The 22,128-nt window shown below is 39.4% G+C and overlaps 2 protein-coding genes and 1 long non-coding RNA gene across 3 annotated transcripts in view; all 3 read right to left on the reverse strand.

Moving 5' to 3' along the window:
* LOC310738110 (uncharacterized protein) overlaps positions 1–22,128 on the reverse strand; it is a 234,317-nt gene that overhangs the window by 194,096 nt on the left and 18,093 nt on the right. The gene's annotated exons all lie outside the window — the stretch shown is intronic.
* kdr (kinase insert domain receptor (a type III receptor tyrosine kinase)) overlaps positions 1–22,128 on the reverse strand; it is a 36,535-nt gene that overhangs the window by 9,927 nt on the left and 4,480 nt on the right. Inside the window, exons 6-15 of the mRNA XM_083562966.1 lie at positions 21,907–22,043; positions 21,577–21,766; positions 18,709–18,826; positions 18,119–18,288; positions 17,783–17,939; positions 12,022–12,133; positions 10,662–10,770; positions 9,466–9,810; positions 9,234–9,380; positions 7,322–7,453 (exon numbers count right to left, since the gene is read on the reverse strand). Of these exons, the coding sequence (XP_083419092.1) occupies positions 7,322–7,453; positions 9,234–9,380; positions 9,466–9,810; positions 10,662–10,770; positions 12,022–12,133; positions 17,783–17,939; positions 18,119–18,288; positions 18,709–18,826; positions 21,577–21,766; positions 21,907–22,043 (1,617 nt within the window). The remainder of the gene's footprint in view (positions 1–7,321; positions 7,454–9,233; positions 9,381–9,465; positions 9,811–10,661; positions 10,771–12,021; positions 12,134–17,782; positions 17,940–18,118; positions 18,289–18,708; positions 18,827–21,576; positions 21,767–21,906; positions 22,044–22,128) is intronic.
* Positions 4,187–6,006, reverse strand: LOC310738337. The gene is made up of 2 exons (XR_014537054.1): positions 5,800–6,006; positions 4,187–5,747 (listed from the first exon to the last, which is right to left on the reverse strand). It is a non-coding gene; the product is annotated as an uncharacterized lncRNA (long non-coding RNA).

A 22,128-nucleotide genomic window follows, 5' to 3' on the forward strand; every position in this document is an offset into this window, starting at 1 on the left:
TATTGTATAATAAAATGTTTAAAAAAAAATGTATATTATAAAATATAGTTTTTTATATTATATTATTTGTAATATATATATATATATATATATATATATATATATATATATATATATATATATATATATATATATATATATATATATATATACAGTGGGTACGGAAAGTATTCAGACCCCCTTCAATTTTTCACTTTTTGTTATATTGCAGCCATTTGCTAAAATCATTTAAGTTCATTTCTTTTCCTCATGAATGTACACATAGCACCCCATACTGACAGAAAAACACAGAATTGTTGACCTTTTTGCAGATTTATTAAAAAAGAAAAACTGAAATATCACATGGGCCTAAGTATTCAGACCCTTTGCTGTGACACTCATATATTTAACTCAGGTGCTCTCCATTTCTTCTGATCATCCTTGAGATGGTTCTACACCTTCATTTGAGTCCAGAAATTTTTGATTATACTGATTGGACTTGATTAGGAAAGCCACACACCTGTTTATATAAGACCTTACAGATCACAATGCATGTCAGAGCAAATGAGAATCATTAGGGTCAAAGGAACTGCCTGAAGAGCTCAGAGACAGAATTGTGGCAAGGTTAAGATCTGGCCAAGGTTCCAAAAAAATTTCTGCTGCACTTAAGGTTCCTAAGAGCACAGTGGCCTCCATAATCCTCAAATGGAAGACGTTTGGGACGACCAGAACCATTCCTAGAGCTGGCCGTCCGGCCAAACTGAGCTATCGGGGGAGAAGAGCCTTGGTGGGAGAGGTAAAGAAGAACCCAAAGATCACTGTGGGTGAGCTCCAGAGATGCAGTCGGGAGATAGGAGAAAGTTGTAGAAAGTCAACCATCACTGCAGCCCTTCACCAGTGGGGCTTTATAGCAGAGTGGCTCGACGGAAGCCTTTCCTCAGTGCAGGACACATGAAAACCCGCATGGAGTTCTCCAAGATGGTGAGAAATAAGATTCTCTGGTTTGATGAGACCAAGATAGAACTTTTTGGCCTTAATTCTAAGCGGTATGTGTGGAGAAAACCAGGCACTGCTCATCACCTGTCCAGTACAGTCTCAACAATGAAGCATGGTGGTGGCAGCATCATGCTGTGGGGGTGTTTTTCAGCTGCAGGGACAGGAAGACTGGTTGCAATCGAGGGAAAGATGAATGCGGCCAAGCACAGGGATATCCTGGACGAAAACCTTCTCCAGAGTGCTTTGGACCTCAGACTGGGCCGAAGGTTTACCTTCCAACAAGACAATGACCCTAAGCACACAGCTAAAATAACGAAGGAGTGGCTTCACAACAACTCTGTGACTGTTCTTGAATGGCCCAGCCAAAAACCTGACTTAAACCCAATTGAGCATCTCTGGAGAGACCTAAAAATAGCTGTCCACCAACGTTTACCGTCCAACCTGACAGAACTGGAGAGGATCTGCAAGGAGGAATGGCAGAGGATCCCTGAATCCAGGTGTGAAAAACTTGTTGCATCTTTCCCAAAAAGACTCATGGCTATATTAGATCAAAAGGGGGCTTCTACTAAATACTGAGCAAAGGGTCTGAATACTTAGGACCATGTGATATTTTAGTTTTTCTTTTTTAATAAATCTGCAACAGTGTCAACAATTCTGTGTTTTTCTGTCAATATAGGGTGCTATGTGTACATTATTGAGGAAAAGAAATGAACTTAAATGATTTTAGCAAATGGCTGCAAAATAAAAAAGAGTGAAAAATTTAAGGGGGTCTGAATACTTTCCGTACCCACTGTATATATATATATATATATATATATATATATATATATATATATATATATATATATATATATATATATATATATATATATATATATATATAAAACCAAGCAGTCACTTTGATGAACACAAATGTTACTAATAATAAACTAAATAAATTGTTAATAAAAGATGACAAGCAATTTTTGTTTTGCATTCCTTTAACTGTGGTTAAAAAAACAAGGTATGTACTGAACTGTTAATTATGTTTACCGTTACACCACTAATTAAAAATAGTACTGTAGTCACAGCAGTTTTAGTTTTAGCAATCTAAATATAAAAAAATTTTAGTTTACAAAAAGTTTACAATGAGCCAATAAATTATTTTAGTAAATATGGGTTTGGTTTGACAAATACAGGCATGAATATTTGTTTCTGTTGGGAAAGTTATAGTCTATAAATTTTTGACCTAATGTTTTATATAATCAAAAAAAGCTCTGTTTACAACTTAAGGTTTAGTGTTCCCTACTTTTTCTGCTTTTTCAGCTTCTTGCCCGTTCTCTCATGACCTTTTATATTTTGTATAAATAAGTTTATATATTTTTAACTTTTTAATTTTTTCATATAAACATAAATTAGTTATATTTTCAAGTTTCCTGCTAATCAATTAATTACCAACACACCTCTTGTTCTCTTGTTCCTCTCTCTTTCTAACTGTGTTTATTTAAAATCTTGAAACCTTTTAAAACTGATACACTAATATAGTCACATATACCCAGTAAGGATTTTTAATAAAACTGTTATATGCCATTAAGTACACATTCTTCCTTTTAATCTATAAAAAGCAAAAATCCTTTTGTGACAGCAACAAGCAATGCTGTCGAGACACATGTCACGTATACTCGGGGTGTCTCTACTAGCACAGCTCGCCCTTTTTGTGTATCTCCTTGTGAAGAGGTGGGTGCTTCAAGTCTTTCTTACTATTCTGGGACTATGTGCTGTTTTTGTAGTGCGCCAGAAAGGATGTGCGTTCATGCAGCCCTCTTCCTGACTGACAAAAAAATAGTGCTATTTTTACCTCTAGACTTTAAAACAATTCCCCTATCTCAGACAATCAGAAAAAGCTAATTTCAAGCTCATAAACAGTGCTGAGGTTACTTACTTTAAGTTGTCGTGTGTTTGGCTACTACTCAGTCATTAACAGGACCACCTGTCCATAAGGGTTCCCTATTTGTTATTAAGCATAATTTCCTGGCTAGCAATGCTACATATGCAAAGAATGTGAATGATTCCTTTTTTACATAGGATTTCAATACTACATATAATGCCTAATATTACCAAATGGAAGTATCTCCCAATTGTGTCATAATTAAGTCCTTTAATATTTCAACCTTAATTTCCTAGTCGCAGTTTTGTCTGATTCAGCATGGTGGCACAGTAGGTTTAATCCTGTGCACAGGTTACCTTTACTGTCAGCTGTGTCGTCTAATGTGGGTTTCTTCCAATTTCTCCTGTTTCCTCACACCTCTCAAACACATACCAGTAAATGGACTGGAAAGTATGCATTTCCCCGTAGGTGTAAAGGTGTCAGAGATCCACCAGCCACGCCCCCCTCTAGCGCTCAACACTCCCGTTAGGACGTGGTTGGGTGAAGTACTGTGCCCCTGTTGTCACCCTACAAGTGGGACTGTTGGAGGTCTACATTCAGGAAGCGTTACAACAGGGCTTTATCACCCCATCCTCTTCTCCAGCGGCTTCCAGCTTCTTCTTTGTAGGAAAAAAAGAATGGGGGTTGTGTATTGACGTAATCATAATCTCAACTCCAAAATTGTACAACTCCCTTACCCAATCCCTCTGGTCCCAGCCACCCTAGAAGATCTCCGTGGAGATGAAGTATTCACCAAGCTAGACCTCCATTGCCCTTACAATCTAGTGCGCATACGTAAGGGCGATGAGTGGAAGGCGGCATTCATCACCCCCTCGGAGCACTATGAATACCAAATCATGCTATATGGGCATTTCTCCAGCAGTCATCCAGACATTTATGAACAAGGTGTTCAGACAGTTCCTCCATTGGTCTGTCATCATGTACATCGACGACATCCTCATATACTCCCAGAGTCTAGCCAAACATCGGGGTCATGTCACCCAAGTCATGGAACGATTAAGGGAACACAACCTCTACCTAAAGCTGTAGAAGTGTGAGTTCCACTAATCCTGTGTACATTTCCTAGGGTACGGTATCAGTCCATTGGGGGTACAAATGGACCAGAGGAAGATAAAGGCTATTCTAGATTGGCCTCGTCCAGGCTCCACAAAAGAACTTCTGGGATTTTCTCATTTCTACCGGAGGTTCATCCGCAATTTTAGTTCGAACACTGCCCCGCTCACCTCACTCCTAAAGGGCAAAGCCAAAGCCAGGAGGCCAAGGATGGTAAAGCGGTGCCCTGTCAAGGATCCACGACCCCGACAACCTCATGGACCCAGAATCATTTCACCCACCTCATCCTCAGTCTCATCGTGTGGAATATTGATGAGGACGGCCACCCGTTTGGAACCTACTCCACCAGAATGCCCTGAGGGGAGGACATTCTTCCCAAGTACCTGCCATTAACCCCTGTTGAGATCAGTCCATGAGGCTCTGGGGTCGGGCTACCCGGGGAGGAGACGAACCCTCCTGCTACTCCGATCTTGCTCCTAATGGCCCGGGATTATCAGAGACATGGCAAGGTACAACCGAGGCTTTTCTGTCTGCACAATTTCTAAGACACCTCGCCACTTACCTGTGGGAAAGCTGGTTCCCCTACCAATCCCATAACGACCATGGTCCCATATAGGGATTGTTTTTGTCACCGATCTGCCCAACTCGGATGGCCAAACTGGCATCCTGTTAGCCGTGGATCTTCTTTAAGATGCTTGGTGTTACTGTGAACTTGTCCTCTGGTTATCATCCACAGACCAACAGCCAGACACAACGGAAGATCTTGAAGAACAGAACTTGGATCCTACTTCTGATCCTACTGCCACCAGGATCAGAACAGCTGGAACCGGTTCCTCCCGTGGGCCGAGTATGAAAAAAACTCCCTACGCCAAGAAACCACTGGCCTGACCTCATTTCAGTGCGTACTTGGCTTCCAACCTCCTATGTTTACCTGGACAGAAGAACCTTCCAATGTCCCAGAGTCCCAGAGTCTGGGAGTCGGCACACACTCAGCTACAAAGGGCCCTTAGAACCACAAAAAGGTTTGCAGATCATCAGAGGTTGGAAGCTCCTCCCTATCAACCAGGAGACAAGGTATGGTTGTCTACCCAAAATCTGCGAATATGACTGCCTTGTAAGAAGCTCAGTATTCTCTATATCTTGCCGTTCAATATTCTAAGGCGGGTAAATGGAGTGTCCTATCTACTCAACCTCCCTCCCAGGTACCACATCCACCCTACTTTTTCTTGTGTTGCTCCTAAAATCCTTTTTCCCCTCTACCACAGAGAACCCTGGAGCGGCTAACGATCCGCCCCCCCCCGAGGTGCTGGACCAACCCTCCGTATACTCCATCCAAAAGATTCTGGACTCCCAATGTCGGTGCCCCACGCTGGAATACATCATCGATTGGGAGGGGTATGGGCCAGAGCAATGCTCCTGGGTCCCCAGACAGTACGTCCTGACCCTGGCACTCCTGGAGGAGTTCCACCTTAATCACCCTGACCGCCCTGCACACAGAGGTCTCGGGCATCCCCAGTGCCGGGTTAGGGCATCAGGAGCCACCCCTGGAGGAGGGGGTAATGTCAGAGCAATTTCTAGTGCTCAACACTCCCGCTCATCCTCTCCCTCTTATTAATCACCCCTTAATTAAGCACCCTTTAAAAGATCACTCTCCCCTTCACTCACCGTCCGAGCTACAGTATACATAGCTCAGATCACTTGGACTCCCCACGGATTCTTGCTACCATTCTCGAGAACCTCGCTTCAGCTAAATTCATTATTTCCAGCACTCCCTTCTCTATAACTTCTTTGCCTGCTCTGTTAAGATCAATAAACTTCACCTTGCTTTACTTCCGGTTTTTGACACCTGGTATTCCATGACAAAAGGAAATGTGTGAACAGTGCTTCTATTATCCTGTTTTGCATGTATTACTGCCTCACGCCCATAGTACCAGAAAAAGCACCTACTGGAGATGATTTAATTAATGAGTTTGTTACATCATATACCAAGAAAGCATTGCATTCACAAAAAAAAAAAACACAAAAAAAAACAAGCGCATTCACAAAAATTACTTTTGTAAATATAAATTCACCAAAAAAAAAAAAAAAAAAAAGCGCATTGCATTCACAAAGTTATTACCTGCCACTCCTGCTAATTAATTAAGTTACAATAAGTCTTGCTTTAGTTTATAGATATGGGGCATTAACTATTATTATTATTATTATTATTATTATTATTATTATTATTATTATTATTATTATTATTATTATTATTATTATTATATTTTAACATTGACTACTAATATGTGTTACACATTCTGACTGTCCACTTGATAAAACTTTTATCAAGTGGACAGTCAGAATGTGTAACACATATTAGTAGTCAATGTTAAAATATAATAATAATAATAATAATAATAATAATAATAATAATAATAATAATAATAATAATAAAACCCTCAAATGTTAAAATATAATAATAATAATAATAATAATAATAATAATAATAATAATAATAATAATAATAATAATAGTTAATGCCCCGTATATGTTAACTGAAGCAAGACTTACCGTAACTAAATTAACTAGCAGGAGGGGCAGTCAGGGAGGAAATGACCAGTAGCAAATTAAACTAATATACTGTTAGATTGTTATTATGACCAAACCAAACTTAATTCTTTCCTACGATGCCTGTGGTGCCTTTTCTGATCAGGGAAGAAGCACACAGCATGGTGCAAATGTTCTTCTTTAGTTTAATGCAGATAACAGACAAGTATATATACACATTGGAAAAAACCTGAGCTAAAACTGTTCCTGATTGGGTAAGAAGACATAACACGGAGATGTGTGAGCCCTGATAAAGACTTCCTGTATACCTTACATACTTACATTGTAAAGATCCTATAGATACTGAACAGATAACAGGCATGTGTTTAGAGAACCAGTGTGAGAACCATCTTAACACTTACATTTAACATTTAACAACTTAACATTTACAGTCATCAAGCTAAGAATGCAGTAACGTCAGTTCCGGTGTTCAAACGTAAGCAAATATATGTGACAAAGCTTTGTACAAAAATTTCAATTGAAGCCTGTGCTCAGATGACACTCCAGTGGATTTGAACAAGCGTCAAGTGCACACTACAATTAGAGCAAAAAGGGGACGTACCAACACATTGTTGGTGAAATATTGACATTAACCTTGGTGTAACAATAAAAAAGTAACAAAATGCAAAACAAAGGCATTTGCACTAGTGTTCTCAGACATTTGGTCTCTACTAAATGTAATAATGTTTAAATGAATCACTATTATTGTAATATTTAATTTAATCACTAATTGTAACTAGATTTGCAGTCCTAACTTTAAATACGCAACAAAACAGTTACCCTCCACTGTAAGCTGGGCCTGGACGGAGTCACATCCTAGTTTGTTGCAGGCAGTGCATATGTAAAGACCACTGTCCTCTTTCTTTACCCTCTGGATGGTCAGGATGCTATTTGATTGAGTCAGAAGAACACCTAAAACAGAATTTCACAAACCACATGCCAGCAAACATAATCAATATAATTATGATGACTATTTATACTAGTCATCCACCAAAAGTTCTCCCACTTAAAAACATGAGAGAGGCCTGTAATTTTTAACATAGGTACACTTCAACTATGAGAGACAAAATGAGAAAAAGAAATCCCGAAAATCACATTGTCTGATTTTTTAAGAATTTATTTGCAAATTATGGTGGAAAATAAGTATTTGGTCACCTACAAAAAAGCATTTCTGGCTGGATGAAAACCAAAATAGAAATTTTTTGGTAAAAACTGAACTTGTCATGTTTGGAGAAAAACGAATGCTGAGTTGCATCCAAAGAACCCCATACCTACTGTCCTACCTACTTGTCTCTCATAGTTGAAGTGTACCTATTACAGGCCTCTCACATCTTTTTAAGTGCGAGAACTTGCATAATAAGTGGCTGACTAAATACTTTTTTGCCCCACTGTACATATACTGCCCGTCCAAAAGAAAAGTCACACACTGTAATATTTAATTGGACCCCTATTAGTTGTCACAACATTTATTCCCATTCAGAGTTGCAGTAATGTCACCAAAATCTTGTATTGATGATGGGAGAGTCAGACCGCTGTGCAAAGTCTTCTCAAGCATATCGCAAAGATTCTCAATGAGGTTAAAGTCTGGATTCTGTGGTGGCCGATCCATGTGTGAAAATTATGTCTCATGCACCCTGAACCACTCTTCCACAATTTGAGCCTAATGAATCCTGGCATTGTCATCTTGGAATATGCCCATCCATCAGAGGAACAAAAAATCCATTGATGGAACAGCTTGGTCATTCAGTATATTCAGGTAGTCAACAGACTTCATTCTTTGGGCACATAACATTTCTGAACCGAGACTTGACCAACTGCAACAACCCCAGATCATAGCACTGCATTTTATCACATGCCCTTCTTCCAGAGTCTAATCATTATGCTCCCTATCAAATTGAATTATTTTCTCTGATTAGCCTCAATGATTAGTTTTCTTAAGGCTACAACTGTTTAGTCCCAATACTTTGTGTTCCCTTTGCATTGTGCGTGTGAAAAAAAACTTTACTTTCACTATTAAACATAGCTGTGAGTTCTACTGTTGTTTTTTTATAATTTGATTTCACCAAAAGTCTAAGTGATCGCCGATCACGATCATTCAAGATTTTTTCCGATCACATTTCTTCCTCGAAGACAATGGTTCCCTACTACCCTTCCAGTTTTTATTATAATGCGTTGGACAGTTCTTAACACACTTTTAGTAGTTTCAGCAATCTCCTTAGATGTTTCCTTTGCTCAATGCATGCCAATAACTTGACCCTTCCAAAACAGATTAACATCTTTTACACGACCACAGGATGTGTCTTTCAACATGGTTGTTTAAAAAATTTGAAGCTACTCACTGCATCAGTTAGGGTCAAATAACTTGTTGCCAGAAAACATAATCACATGAAACATAATCACCCATGCAGTAATTATCCAATGGGAGGCTTTTACCTATTTGCTTAGTTAAATCCTGGTGGTGACTTTTTTTGGACAGACAGTGTGTGTGTGTGTGTGTGTGTGTGTGTGTGTGTGTGTATGTATGTATGTATATATATATATATATATATATATATATATATATATATATATATATATATATATATATATATATATATATATATATATATATATATATATTTTTTTTTTTTTTTTTTTTTTTTTTTTATAATAATAATTTTGTTTTCAATATCAAAAGTTTCTCAAAACTTACCAGATCCCTTAATAACAGTCTGGTTGTCTTTGGTCCAGGTGATAATAGGAGTTGGTGTGCCCCTTACATCACACACCAGCATGGTGGAATTGCTTACATTCACCCTCTGATCACTCAAATTGTTCAGAATATTGGGAGCCTCCAGAGCTAAAAGCAAAAATTTGTGGAGAAATATTTTAACCACCATTAACAATGCTCGAAGCTTTTTGAATGTTTTTTGAAAAATCTTTACCTCTGAGACGCAGGTTATATAGTAAGCAGGTGCTCTCGCTGCTGTCGGTGTTCTCCATGCGGCATGCATACAAACCCTCTTCCTGCCAGCTCACCCTGGGAAATGACAGGTCCAGTGTGACATTGGCACCCTTCTGGCCAGCAATAGTGGCATTGGCTTTGGGGAGAGGTGCCAGGCTGAGGCTGCCACAAGGCACGGTGGTAGGCAACTCGGCTGGGTTGGAAACATTTAGCACTAGATACCAGCTCAGGCTAGAGTACAGCATGCGGTCAACAACACAGCGCAGCAGCACATCCTCCTCCTCTATGGGAAACCTGGAGGGGAACACACTCAGGTCGAGGTAACCTGGAGATAAAAATAAAGATTTATATAGTAAGAAATAATTGTACTCATTATAAAATATATTTTAAATGTATTTATAATTATACAAATTATTTTTATGTATATATTTACATTTTTTGTTTACATATTTCTTATGAACTTGTTTGGAAGTTTGTTTCATTTTATGCATGGTTAAAAATATGTATTACTAATTCATTTACATATTTTAATGACCTTAAAACGTTTGTTTAAAAATACCTAAAGATTTTTATTTCTAAATAGTTCGTCAATACACTTTTTTGGGAGTAATACTTGTGCAACATTTAGGTTATGTAGTGTAAAAATAATTTTTTTGTAAATTAAGAGTCAAGTTAAGAGTCACGTTTTCAGCACCTGTACCTTTCTTGTGTTTTTCTTTCTTCTAATATCTTTAACTTTTAACTTCAATTTTAACAGAACAATCTTTACTTTGTACTCTATACATTCTCAAAACTTAAACTCAGCTCTAAATTCATAACAAATCTATATCTAACAGATTTGTCAGCAACAGTAAAACCTGATATACATTAATGTAATCTGTCAGTTAAAGGGGCTGCATACACTTTGTATTTATTATTGAATGTTGTATTTATGATCATTTAAGGCAATATTTGATAGATTAGGAATATATCACTGTTTCTTTCCCTTAGATAATATTTTTATGTGCTCCCTGCTTTCTTTATAAAATGACCACAAATTTACTATTGGCAACTAAAATCTGTGTGTAAGTCAAAGCAGCCATCATAACTTCTTTAATTTAATTCAATAATAATTTTTATTAAAAATAACCTGGAGCAAATAATCAAATTATTATACGACCCCTGGAAATCACTTACGTGCCACCTGAAATATAATGACTCTGTCCTCTTGTCCTACTTTGTTGGAGGCAACACATCTGAACAGTGCATGGGTCACAGCTTTCTGGATCTTCAGTGTGCTCACAGTCTGCAGGAAGCCACACACCAGACAAGAAAAAAAAAAATAACATTTCAATGCAATTCCAAATATAACGAAATTTGGATCCCAGAATCATAAGAAAACTTGATTCTTGGAGTCTTTATTTGTGGGATATTTCATTAATAAACTCCAAAAAACGTTGATAGCTAAATCACCAAACAAGATCAGAGGGCAAATTTCAGCCAACCTTTTACCTTTTGACACCAAGGTTGTCACATATATAAAAAAATAAAAATAAAAAAAAAATAAAAATAAATTATAAATAGTAATTAAACATGATTTGAAGTCATTTGGAATTTGAGCTCCTCAAAACACAATGTGAGGAAATATTTATCAAGGTTTCTTCTTCATTTCATCTCAGGGAGCTTTTTCTACTGTCACCACTGGTTTGCAGATTTCTGACACTATTCTAACAAATTTCTGACACTAAATTGCATATTTGTAATTGATTTATTTCTATAATACTGCTATGGGACTATTTCTATTGGTAAAAGTGAAATTATAATTAAAATTGAATTGAATTGAATCGAATCAAATTGAATATTTCAACAAAAGCTTGATGATTTGGTATTGGATTTAACGTATCTCATTGGGAACAAGTGTGGGTGGTCTGAAAGGCTTCTGATTTTCATCTGTTCTCATAGGGACAACATGTGCTTGGCCTCTTCAATTGCTGCAAGAATTTGCATTTATGGTACATGACCCATATGGGTTACTGGTCATTAGATTATGGGTTCAAGCACCAGTATCACCAGGCTGCCACTCAAGGCCCTCGACCCTCTGTGCTTCTGGGGTGCTGTATAATGGCTGACCCTGTGCTCTGACCACAGCACAGACTTGTGACATGTGACAAGTTAAAAGAAAATTAACTCTGAACAGATATGCTATCCATGTAAGACCACCACTAAGCCAGGATTATTTTTATTTTTATTATTATTATTATTATTTTTTATTATTATTATTATTATTATTATTATTATTATTATTATTATTATTATTATTATTAATAGTAGTATTAGTAGTGGTAGTAGAAGCAGTAATCTTACATTTCAATTTTAACCAATGTGTAAATGCTTCCATGATATTCCATGCTTTTTTGATTACAAATTACTGATTACTTTTTTGATTACTGAAATTAATCAGACATTGTGTCTATAGCAGCTTCTCCTCAAACTTTCAACATATTAAACATAGGCTTTACACATACAGTTATCTAGAGGTTTTGTTCACTGTGATTACCTTAAGTGAGCTGTCAATGAAGCTGGTGGGCTGGCCAATGTGGTTTTCCCCCATGTTGTTTGAAATCTCTCTCCATTTCCCTTTACACTCTGTAATCTGATCTGACCTGGGCCTTGAGACAGGACGTACAATAATTTAATGTGAGTTTAACATGAGTCACACATGAGTGTGAGGAATGCACACAGCAAATAGAGTGCATCCGGAAAGTATTCACAGCGCTTCACTTTTTTCACATTTTGGTTTATTACAAAATGAATTAAATTCATTATTTTCCTCAAAAGTCTACAAACAATACCCCAAAATGACAATGTGAAAAAAGTTTGTTTGAAATCTTTGCAAACTTATAAATTAAAAAATGAAAGAAATCACATGCAGCCTTTGCCATGACACTCAAAATGAGCTTCCTGTTTCCATTGATCATCCTTGAAATGTTTCTACAACTTGATTGGACTCCACCTGTGGTACATTCAGTTAATTGGACATGATATGGAAAGGCACACACCTGTTTAAATAAGGTTTCACAATTAACAGTGCATGTCAAAGCACAAACCAAGCTATGAAGTCCAAGGAATTGTCTGAAGACCTCTGAGACAGGATGGAGGCACAAATCTGGGGAGGTGTACAGAAAAATTTCTGCAGCATTGAAGGTCCCAATTCCATCTGTAAATGGAAGAAGTTTGAAACCACCAGGACTCTTTCTAGAGCGGCCGCCAGCCAAACTGAGCGATTGGGGGAGAATGGCCATAGTCAGGGAGGTGACCAAGAACCCAATAGTCACTCTGAAAGAGCTACAGAGTTTCTCTCTGGAGAGAGGAGGACCTTCTAGAAGAACAACCATCTCTGCACCACTCCACCAATAAGGACTGTATGGAAGAGTGGCCAGGCAGAAGCCACTCTTTAGTAAAAGGTAAATGACATCCTGACTGGAGTTTGCCAAAAAGGCACATGAAGGACTCTCAGACCATGAGAAAGAACTCTTTAGCCTGAATGCCAAGTGTCATGTCAGGAGGAGACCAGGCACCATTTATCACCTGGTCAAAACTATCTCTACAGTAAAGCATGGAGGTGGCAGCGGCAGGAAGTGGGAGACTAGTGCGGTTTGATTAAAAGATTAATGCAGCAATTTACAGTGACATCCTTGATGAAAACCTCTCTGTAGTGCTCTGGACTTGAGATTGTGGAGACGGTTCATCTTCCAACAGGACACTGACCCTAAGCACACAGCCAATATAACAAAGGAGTGGCTACGGAATGACTCTGTAAATGTCCTTGAGTGGCCAGCCGGAGCCCAGACTTGATTCCGAATGAACATTTCTGGAGAGATCTGAAAATTGCTGTGCACCGACATGCCTGATCCAACCTGATGGAGCTTGAGGGGGTTCTAAAAAAAGAATGGGAGAAACTGCCCAAATATAGGTGTGCCATGCTTGTAGCTTTATACTCAAAAAGGTTTGAGGCTGTAATTGGTGTAAGAGGTGCTTTAACCAAGTATTGAGCAAAGGCTGTGAATGTACATTTACATGTGACATTTTTTTTATTATTTTAAATTAATTTTCAAAGATTTCAAAAAAAAAGTTTCTATGTTTTCATAATAGGGTATTGTTTGTAGAATTTTTAGGATTTGTAAATTTAATCCATTTTAATAAAGCTGAAACATAACAAAATGTGTAAAAGTAAAGCGCTGTGAATACTTTCCGGATGCATTGTAAATACCAGAGACTAAAAGCAAAAAAACACTAAATCATAACTTTATTATTTAGGGTGCTTGCAATCTGACTAATTATTGCACTGTTCCTGTTCCCATTACACTATATATTTACAAGAAGAAAATGCAATAGGAAATGTCTGCAAACAGCGTAATCATGCTTAACAAGAAGAGCGGAAAACTAACAAGAAAAATGACAAACAAAACAAAAGACAAACAAGTGAGCAGAGACAGTGAACAATGAAAACGTGGACACTTTTGAAAGGCTGTGTATTGATGTACCGGTCACTCTATAGAATAAACAAATTCCCCCAACCCCTTTTCAGATACAGTCATTGTGACACTGTTGTTTTTTTGTTGTTTTTTTATCAAAGATACAAGGATGTTTTACATTTGAAGTAATCTGTTTTTAGAACAACAGGAAGTTGTAATGAGGAGGGAGGAAGCAGCCAAAGGTGAAGTCTGAAGATAAGGCTAGCGTGAGGTTCAAACAAAAAAATATTTAGTACGCAGTCATGAGATCAACACAGTAGCTGTTTTTAAATTGCGGTCTTTTCAATCAGTGTACAAAAGTATTTAATACACTCAATTTATTGAGCCTCAATTTATTATTATTTTAGTTATCATGCATTTTTCTCATACCATAATGAAATTTCATACATAAACAAATTAGGGAAATACTCTAAAAACAGTCAATTTAGGATATCTGTTATAATAAAACCAGATTCTTTTATGATCAAGAATTTTAGTTCACTGTTAATGACTGTATGTGAATGCAGTGTTTTTATAAACCACTGCATTGTGTAATGTCTAAATCACATCCTCTTATCTGTTAGAGGCTGGAGTTCACACCCATTGTCTCAATTCAAGATGTCTTTTATCAGCACTCTGTGTACCTCAACTTAACTCTAACAACTCATCACCCACTGCTTGCTTAACACACACAAACACATGTACAGTACAGACCAAAAGTTTGGACACACCTTCTCATTCAAAGAGTTTTCTTTATTTTCATGACTATGAAAATTGTAGAGTCACACTGAAGGCATCAAGGGCTATTTGACCAAGAAGGAGAGTGATGGGGTGCTGCGCCAGATGACCTGGCCGCCACAGTCACCGGACCTGAACCCAATCGAGATGGTTTGGGGTGAGCTGGACCGCAGAGTGAAGGCAAAAGGGCCAACAAGTGCCAAGCATCTCTCGGGGAACTCCTTCAAGACTGTTGGAAGACCATTTCAGGTGACTACCTCTTGAAGCTCATCAAGAGAATGCCAAGAGTGTGCAAAGCAGTAATCAAAGCAAAAGGTGGCTACTTTGAAGATCCTAGAATATGACATTTTTCAGTTGTTTCACACTTTTTTGTTATGTATATAATTCCATATATAATTCCACATGTGTTAATTTCATAGTTTTGATGCCTTCAGTGTGAATCTACAATTTTCATAGTCATGAAAATAAAGAAAACTCTTTGAATGAGCAGGTGTGTCCAAACTTTTGGTCTGTACTGTATATATAATATATATAAACTTTTGGTCTGTACTGTATATGTGAAATGAAATAAAACTTGGATATATTTAGGGGTTGTTGATCTGCAGCTTGTACAGCAGTACAGATTTTCTGTCCTTTGAAAATAATTTAAAATACAGCCATTATTGTCACAATAGCTGGCAACAAAAGTGAGTACACCCTAAGAAATAACAGCTGTACGTCATGTAACCGTGCAAAGCCACATGTCCTATTCATCATGTTCATGTTATTTTCTGCTTGACAGTACCAAATGTGTGTATCTTGTATTAGATAAGTAAAAATTGTATAATAATTCCTACATGACAATGCCAGACCACATACTGCATCAATTACAACATCATGGCTGCGTAGAAGAAGGATCCGGGTACTGAAATGGCCAGCCTGCAGTCCAGATCTTTCACCCATAGAAAACATTTGGTGCATCATAAAGAGGAAGATGAGACAAAGAAGACCTAAGACAGTTGAGCAACTAGAAGCCTGTATTAGACAAGAATGTGACAACTTTCCTATTCCTAAACTTGAGCAACTTGTCTCCTTAAACCCCAGACATTTGCAGACTGTTATAAAAAGAAGAGGGGATGCCACACAGTGGTAAACATGGCCTTGTCCCAACTTTTTTGAGATGTGTTGATGCCATGAAATTTAAAATCAATCAATTTGCTGGCAGAGCCTGTCCTACTGCCTAGTGGAAGCTATTATATTGGGTTATAATAGCGTAGGTCTTAGCCCTCCAGAAAGGTTAAGTCATAGTATCCGAGGCATGCCAATTCAGTACATTTGTGCAGCAGCATGCTGGGCTTTGCCCACACTATTGTCCGATTGTATGGCTGGACGTCACAGAGCCTTGTTGGCTCATTCCATCCTAAGTGTGTAAAAAAATAAATAAAATGGAAACATCGTAAACAGAGGATGGTTAAATTTTTTACACGTCTCTGCTCTCTTCTGAGAATCACATCACTGAGTTGGTTAACATGGCTGCTTCGGACAGCATATCTGCAATACGGGAGTTGTCTATATCCCTTAGTAATATAATGAACGAATGTTTGAAAGAGAACTTTAGGTTACCTTAGTAACCCTGGTTCTCTGATAACAGGAGTGAGGTGTCTTACCGCACTTCCCTCCTTGCCATGCACGAAGAAGAGATATGTTGAGAATGAGGCAGGGATCGTCAGCAGTGGTATATATAGGGAGGCGGGACTTCTGCATCAGTGTTGTGATTGGTTTGTCAACCAACAGACTTGGTGTTATTGGTGCTTCACGGATTAGTCATGCCTGAGGCGATTCCCATACTGAGATACCTCACTCCTGTTATCAGAGAACCAGGGTTACAAAGCCTACCTATAGTTTTCCATAAGGGGTTACATTTGGAATGGACCTCGCAAGAGTCGATCAAAAAAGTCCTTGTGCTGTGCATCAGGTGCAGAAGCTGACTTCAAAAAACATAACCATGAGTGCTGGCAGCTTTGCTTTAGAGGTTGCAAAAGTGGATAAATACTTTGCACACTGCAACAAGTCAGTTTGCAGGCCGTCATCCCAGAAGAAAGCCTCTTCTGAAGCTGGCTCACAAGAAAGCCCACAAACAGTTTGCTTCAGACAACGTGTCCAAGAGCATGAATAACTGGAACCATGTCCTTTGGTCTGATGAAACTATGATAAACTTGTTTGGCTCAGATATGTCCAGCATGTGTGGTGGTGCCCTGGTGAGGATTACCAATTAAATTGTGTCTTGCCTACAGTCAAGCATAGTGGTGGTAGCATCATCGTCTGGGGCTGCAAGAGTGCTGCTGGTACTGCTGAGCTGCAGTTTATTGAGGGAAACATGGATTTCAACATGTACTGTGATATTCTTCAGAAGAACATGATGCCCTTCCTTCAGAAATTGGGCTAAATGTTTTCCAACATAGATGACAACTGCCTTGCTGAGGAAGCTGAAGGTGAGGGTGATGAGTGGCCAAGTATGTCTGAACCTGACCTGACCTGAACCCTATTGAGCACCTGTGGGGCATCCTCAAGCAGAAGGTGGAGAAGCACTATGTGTCTAATATCCCACAGTTCTCTGATGTCATAACATACCTACAGTACATAACAATGGTGCTCATACTAAAATATTGGCACTTTGGACATGGTTTTGACATATTCACTTAGGGTGTACTCACTTTTATTGCCAGTTATTTAGACAATAATGGCTGTATGTTGAGATATTGTTAGAGGACAGTAAATTTGTACTGCTATACAAACTGCACATTGACCACTCTAAAATATATATTCAAGTTTCATTTCTATAGTATTGTACATTAAGAAGATATGACATGACTAAACTTTGTAAAGATGTATTGATTCAACATTGGGGATTTAGCTATGTACACAAAAACATTGATCTAGTAAAGTTTCCATTTGGTAGAAAGCTGCATTTAAGTGTGAGACAAATCAGCATCATTTGGTTTTCATATTCAACTAAATCTGTCTTGCTATAATTTGTATTCCAAGCAAGTGAGTTTTTCAAGAAGATGTCATCTACAGTAGACTTACTGAAATTTAGCTGGACAGTCCTCACTGGGCATCCACTGCCAATGGATAGAGACAGGACTGGAGCCACCAAAAGCGGTGCATGTGAGCGTGGGACTACTGCCAAACATGTGAACATTTCGATCAAATGGTACCTCCTTCTCAAAGATTTTAGGATGAGCTGTGGGGAGAAAAAAAAATAAATAAAGGGAAAATGTAAGAGAAGGGAAGAGAAGAGAAGAGAAGAGAAGAGAAGAGAAGAGAAGAGAAGAGAAGAGAAGAGAAGAGATGAGAAGAGAAGAGAAGAGAAGAGAAGAGAAGAGAAGAGAAGAGAAGAGAGAACAATAATAGAGGCTTTACCATTGACCAATAGATGAAATGTCCAGCTTTGAGATTCTTTTGTAATTTTATTGGTCATGACCACTGTGTAATTCCCAGCATCTTTATCGGTGACCTCATATATAGTAAGTGCATCTCTGGAAGGCTTTATCCTGTACTCGTCACTAGTGATGGGATGGCCATTCTTTAACCTGTTTGAAAAAGACAGTGTAATCGTCACACTTTTAGTTTTATAATCAAATAGGTTTTCTAAACAGAGTAAAAATAATTAATAAAGTTAAGGCTGGCCATTTATTGTTTATTACACTTGTTAAACTTTATAGGCCACAATAAGATTTTCTTTGTTGTTGTTACTGTGTGCTGTAAATATCCTGATTAATCTCAGTGCCAAAATTCTATTATCGTTGAAAAATTGAAGAATTCAAATAAATAGATATCATATAAAAGTTAAATAAATATGTTGGTCCATATTGTAGCACCAATGGAATAAAAATACAGTAACTGCAACTGCACTGTTTTTCACACTAATGAAATGCTTTTGACACATTTTGTATTGAAGTCTACAGTAAATGTTTGAATGCACACGAATGCACCCCATCTTGTCAACTCACCACTTTGTATTCGGTTCTGGATAAGCAAAGTATTTAACAGGGATCTTTGCTTCTCTTTGACCCTTTTTTACATCCACAGTTTGAAATGACTGATCTTGGATCACTAGGAAAGGTTTCTCTGCAATACCAGAAGCATCGGAGGATTCATTAAATCCATAGTAAAAAAAACAAAACATATACACAGCTCAAAATCTAATGTGTAGAAATTTGCTTAGGCAATGCAGATTATAATAATGATACACAATGTGCCACAAGAAAATACCTTCTTACAATTCTTCATTCTATATTCTATTCCTTATCAACCTGAATGTACTATAAAATAGAACAATACGGTTTACTACAGAGTTTTTTTCTCAGATCATCAAACCTGGTTATTCCAGGGTTGACCAACCTAATTCAACTCTTAACCCTAACCCTAAATTATGTAACCTTTTATAGATACTTTTTTAGACAGTCTCGAACCTGGTATTTATTAAACACACACCCACACACACACACACACACACACACACACACACACACACACACACAGTGCAGCTTTAAAAGATTTTTTTAAAACTATTAATATGCAAGTATTTTTTTATAATGTTATTATAAGAGAATGTTATATCTCCAAGAGGAAGGTAAACATCTCTAGGTTACGTATGTAACCCTAGTTCCCTGAGAAAACGAGACCCTGCGTTGAAACGCTTTGGGAACGCGCCGAGTGCTCACGCTCTGAAATAATGTGTGGAATCAGTAAAAAATTAGACTTTGGCCGTCACCGGTGAGGTGACGTCACGACCAGGAGTATAAAACGCATATGAGTGAGGGCAGCGGCAGCTTCTGTAAGGGAGAACATATGTAACCTAGAGACGTTCCCTTTCAGGAACTCGAGCTGCATTGAAACGCTTTGGGAACGAGTGTCCAATTACACCAGACTGACCAGTCCCTGCATACTGTGTGTCTGTCAACACAGCTAGAGAAGGACTGGGGGGCCAGGAGTAGCACTGCAGCCTAGGTTATAGAACCTCACAAAGGTCAGCGGGGTGGACCAACCAGCAGCGTTACATATGTCTTGGAGGGAAACTCCAGAGGACCAAGATTTTGAGGCAGCCACACTCCGGGTGGAGTGAGCTCTGACCCCGAAGGAGAGACCAGAGGACTCATAAGATGATGTGATAGCATCAACAATCCACCTGCTCTATTAGCAGGGAGGCCTCTTCTGGAAGGGGTCTTCTGGAAGGTTTCTCCTGGTCTGGGGCCTGGAACGGAGGAGGATAGAATGCCCGTAATCATACGTAATCAAGGGCACTTTGTGCATGTAACCCGTACGGGGATGCAGAAAGGCACTGGCCATACCTGGGGTACACTCCAGGAAGGAGGGGGCCACAGAAATGGCCTGCAGGTCCCCTACTCTCTTGATAGAGCAGATGGCCAACAAGAATGCAGTCTTAATTGAAAGGTGCCTCCAAGATGCCTCGGCTAGAGGCTCGAAGGGAGGATCAGACAGAGCCCCCAAAACAACGGCCGGGTCCCACAGAGGCCTCAGCCTCCGAGTGCCACAGAGAAAATGTGTTACAATCGAGTCTTTGCCCATAGATTGCCCGGCCACAGGGGTGTGATAAGCCGAAATGGCGAACTCGTAGACTTTTAGGGTGGACGGAGCCAACCCCTTGGCAAACTGTCCCTAGAGGAAACGGGGCAGTGAACTGGTTTCAGCTGGTGGTGCTCACACCACGAGCAAAGCAGACGCCACCTGGCGGCATACTACCTCCTCGTGGAGGGAGCTTTGAAGTGGAGAATGGTCTCTACCACCTCAGTGGAGAGACCAGAACCTCGGAGCTGTGCCCTCTCAGGGGCTACAGCCACAGCCTCCACAGATCTGGGCGGGGGTGAAATATTGCACCTCCGAGCTGGGAATGGAGATCCCTCCTCAGAGAAATATCCCATGGAGGGTGCTCGAGGAGAGCTACCAGGTCCGCGAACCATGGCAACCACGGCTTGACCTGCATAGGCATTACATGTATTGCGTAGGGGCTTCGTGGGCAATGTCGGGGTCTTAAGGGAAGAGGCGATTCCCGGGAGAGAGATAGGTGGCAAGTGGAGACATCGCCTCATAACCATGTTCTTTCCACCCCATAATGTGGGAATACACAGTAGAACTGGGGGTGAAGGAGCAGGCTTCCATAGTGCAGAGCCCCCCCCTCCTCGGACGAAGAGAGGCGGAGCTGCATTCCAAAGCCTGCGAGCAAACGCTGGACTGAGCACGTGAGGTTGGAGATAGGGACATGCCCGTCTCGAAACCCTCTGCAAGGTCCATCTGCGAGCTCCAGGAGCTGGCACGGAGCAGACCCGAAAGGAGCTAGGGCACCCTCCTTGAAGAGTGTCCAGCAGAAGCGGAGCGTGCAAAGCAGTGAAAACATTTGGCTCCCCCAACCCGACTTTGCATGCTCCGCTCCCAAGCAAGTGACACACAAGCTGTGTGTATCATAGTCCCCCCCCCCCCCCCCCCAACAAAAAGGGGGCAGGGAGGAGCGCACAGCCGGAAAGTGTGCTTAAATTTTGTGCTTGCTTTCATTTCTTTTTTTCCTTTTTTTTCTTTCCTTTTTTTCTTTTCTTTTCTTTCCTTTTTTTTCCTTTTTTTTTTTTGACAAAAGATCCGACAGACAACTCAAATACACAAAGCGCTCCATGAACAGACAGAAGCTGCCACTGCCCTCACTCATGCGTTTTATACTCCTGGTCGTGATGTCACCTCAACGGGGATGGCCAGCATCCAATTTTTGACTGATTACACATATTATGTCAAAGCGTGAACACTCGGGCGCGTTCCCAAAGTGTTTCGACGCAGCTCGAGTTCTAAATAGGGAACTATTAATCACTTACCATAAACTATAAGAGATGCTCGACTACTTTTGGACATTATTCTGCTTGAAGCTGTGCACACATATTCCCCTGTGTCATTGATTGTAATATTCTCCAAAATCAGCATGTTCGATAATTCCAGAGAGTTCCCCAGCTTCTTCTTGTTGGGCCTAGTGTCATAATGTCTTCTCTTGGACTGGTTGGGATTTCTCTGCCAGGACAAAAAAAGCTAAGAATTAAAATACTTTTTCGACAATTTAATACTAGCAAAATATGTTATCATGACTTAATGATTAAAAGGCTGTTGTGTATTTGAGAACAGTCAGATATACAGATTTGTATCACCATCACCTTGTCCTGAGGAAGGATCCACTGAAAATCAAGAGCTACATTAAGTTCTGTGACTGCAGTACAGTTGAGCGTCACCCTCTCCCCGACTGCCCGCTTCTCCTGAACAGGACTCACGTTGAGGTCATAGATTTTGTATCCTGCGGAAAAGAAGGGAGGGTGGCATTGTTCTTGTGTGACCACCAAATAGCTCCACTCAAATACCAGCTTATAAAAACTGCAGTG

Source organism: Silurus aristotelis (genome assembly GCF_946808225.1).
Source record: "Silurus aristotelis genome assembly, chromosome: 15".
Classification (NCBI taxonomy): Eukaryota; Metazoa; Chordata; class Actinopteri; order Siluriformes; family Siluridae; genus Silurus; species Silurus aristotelis.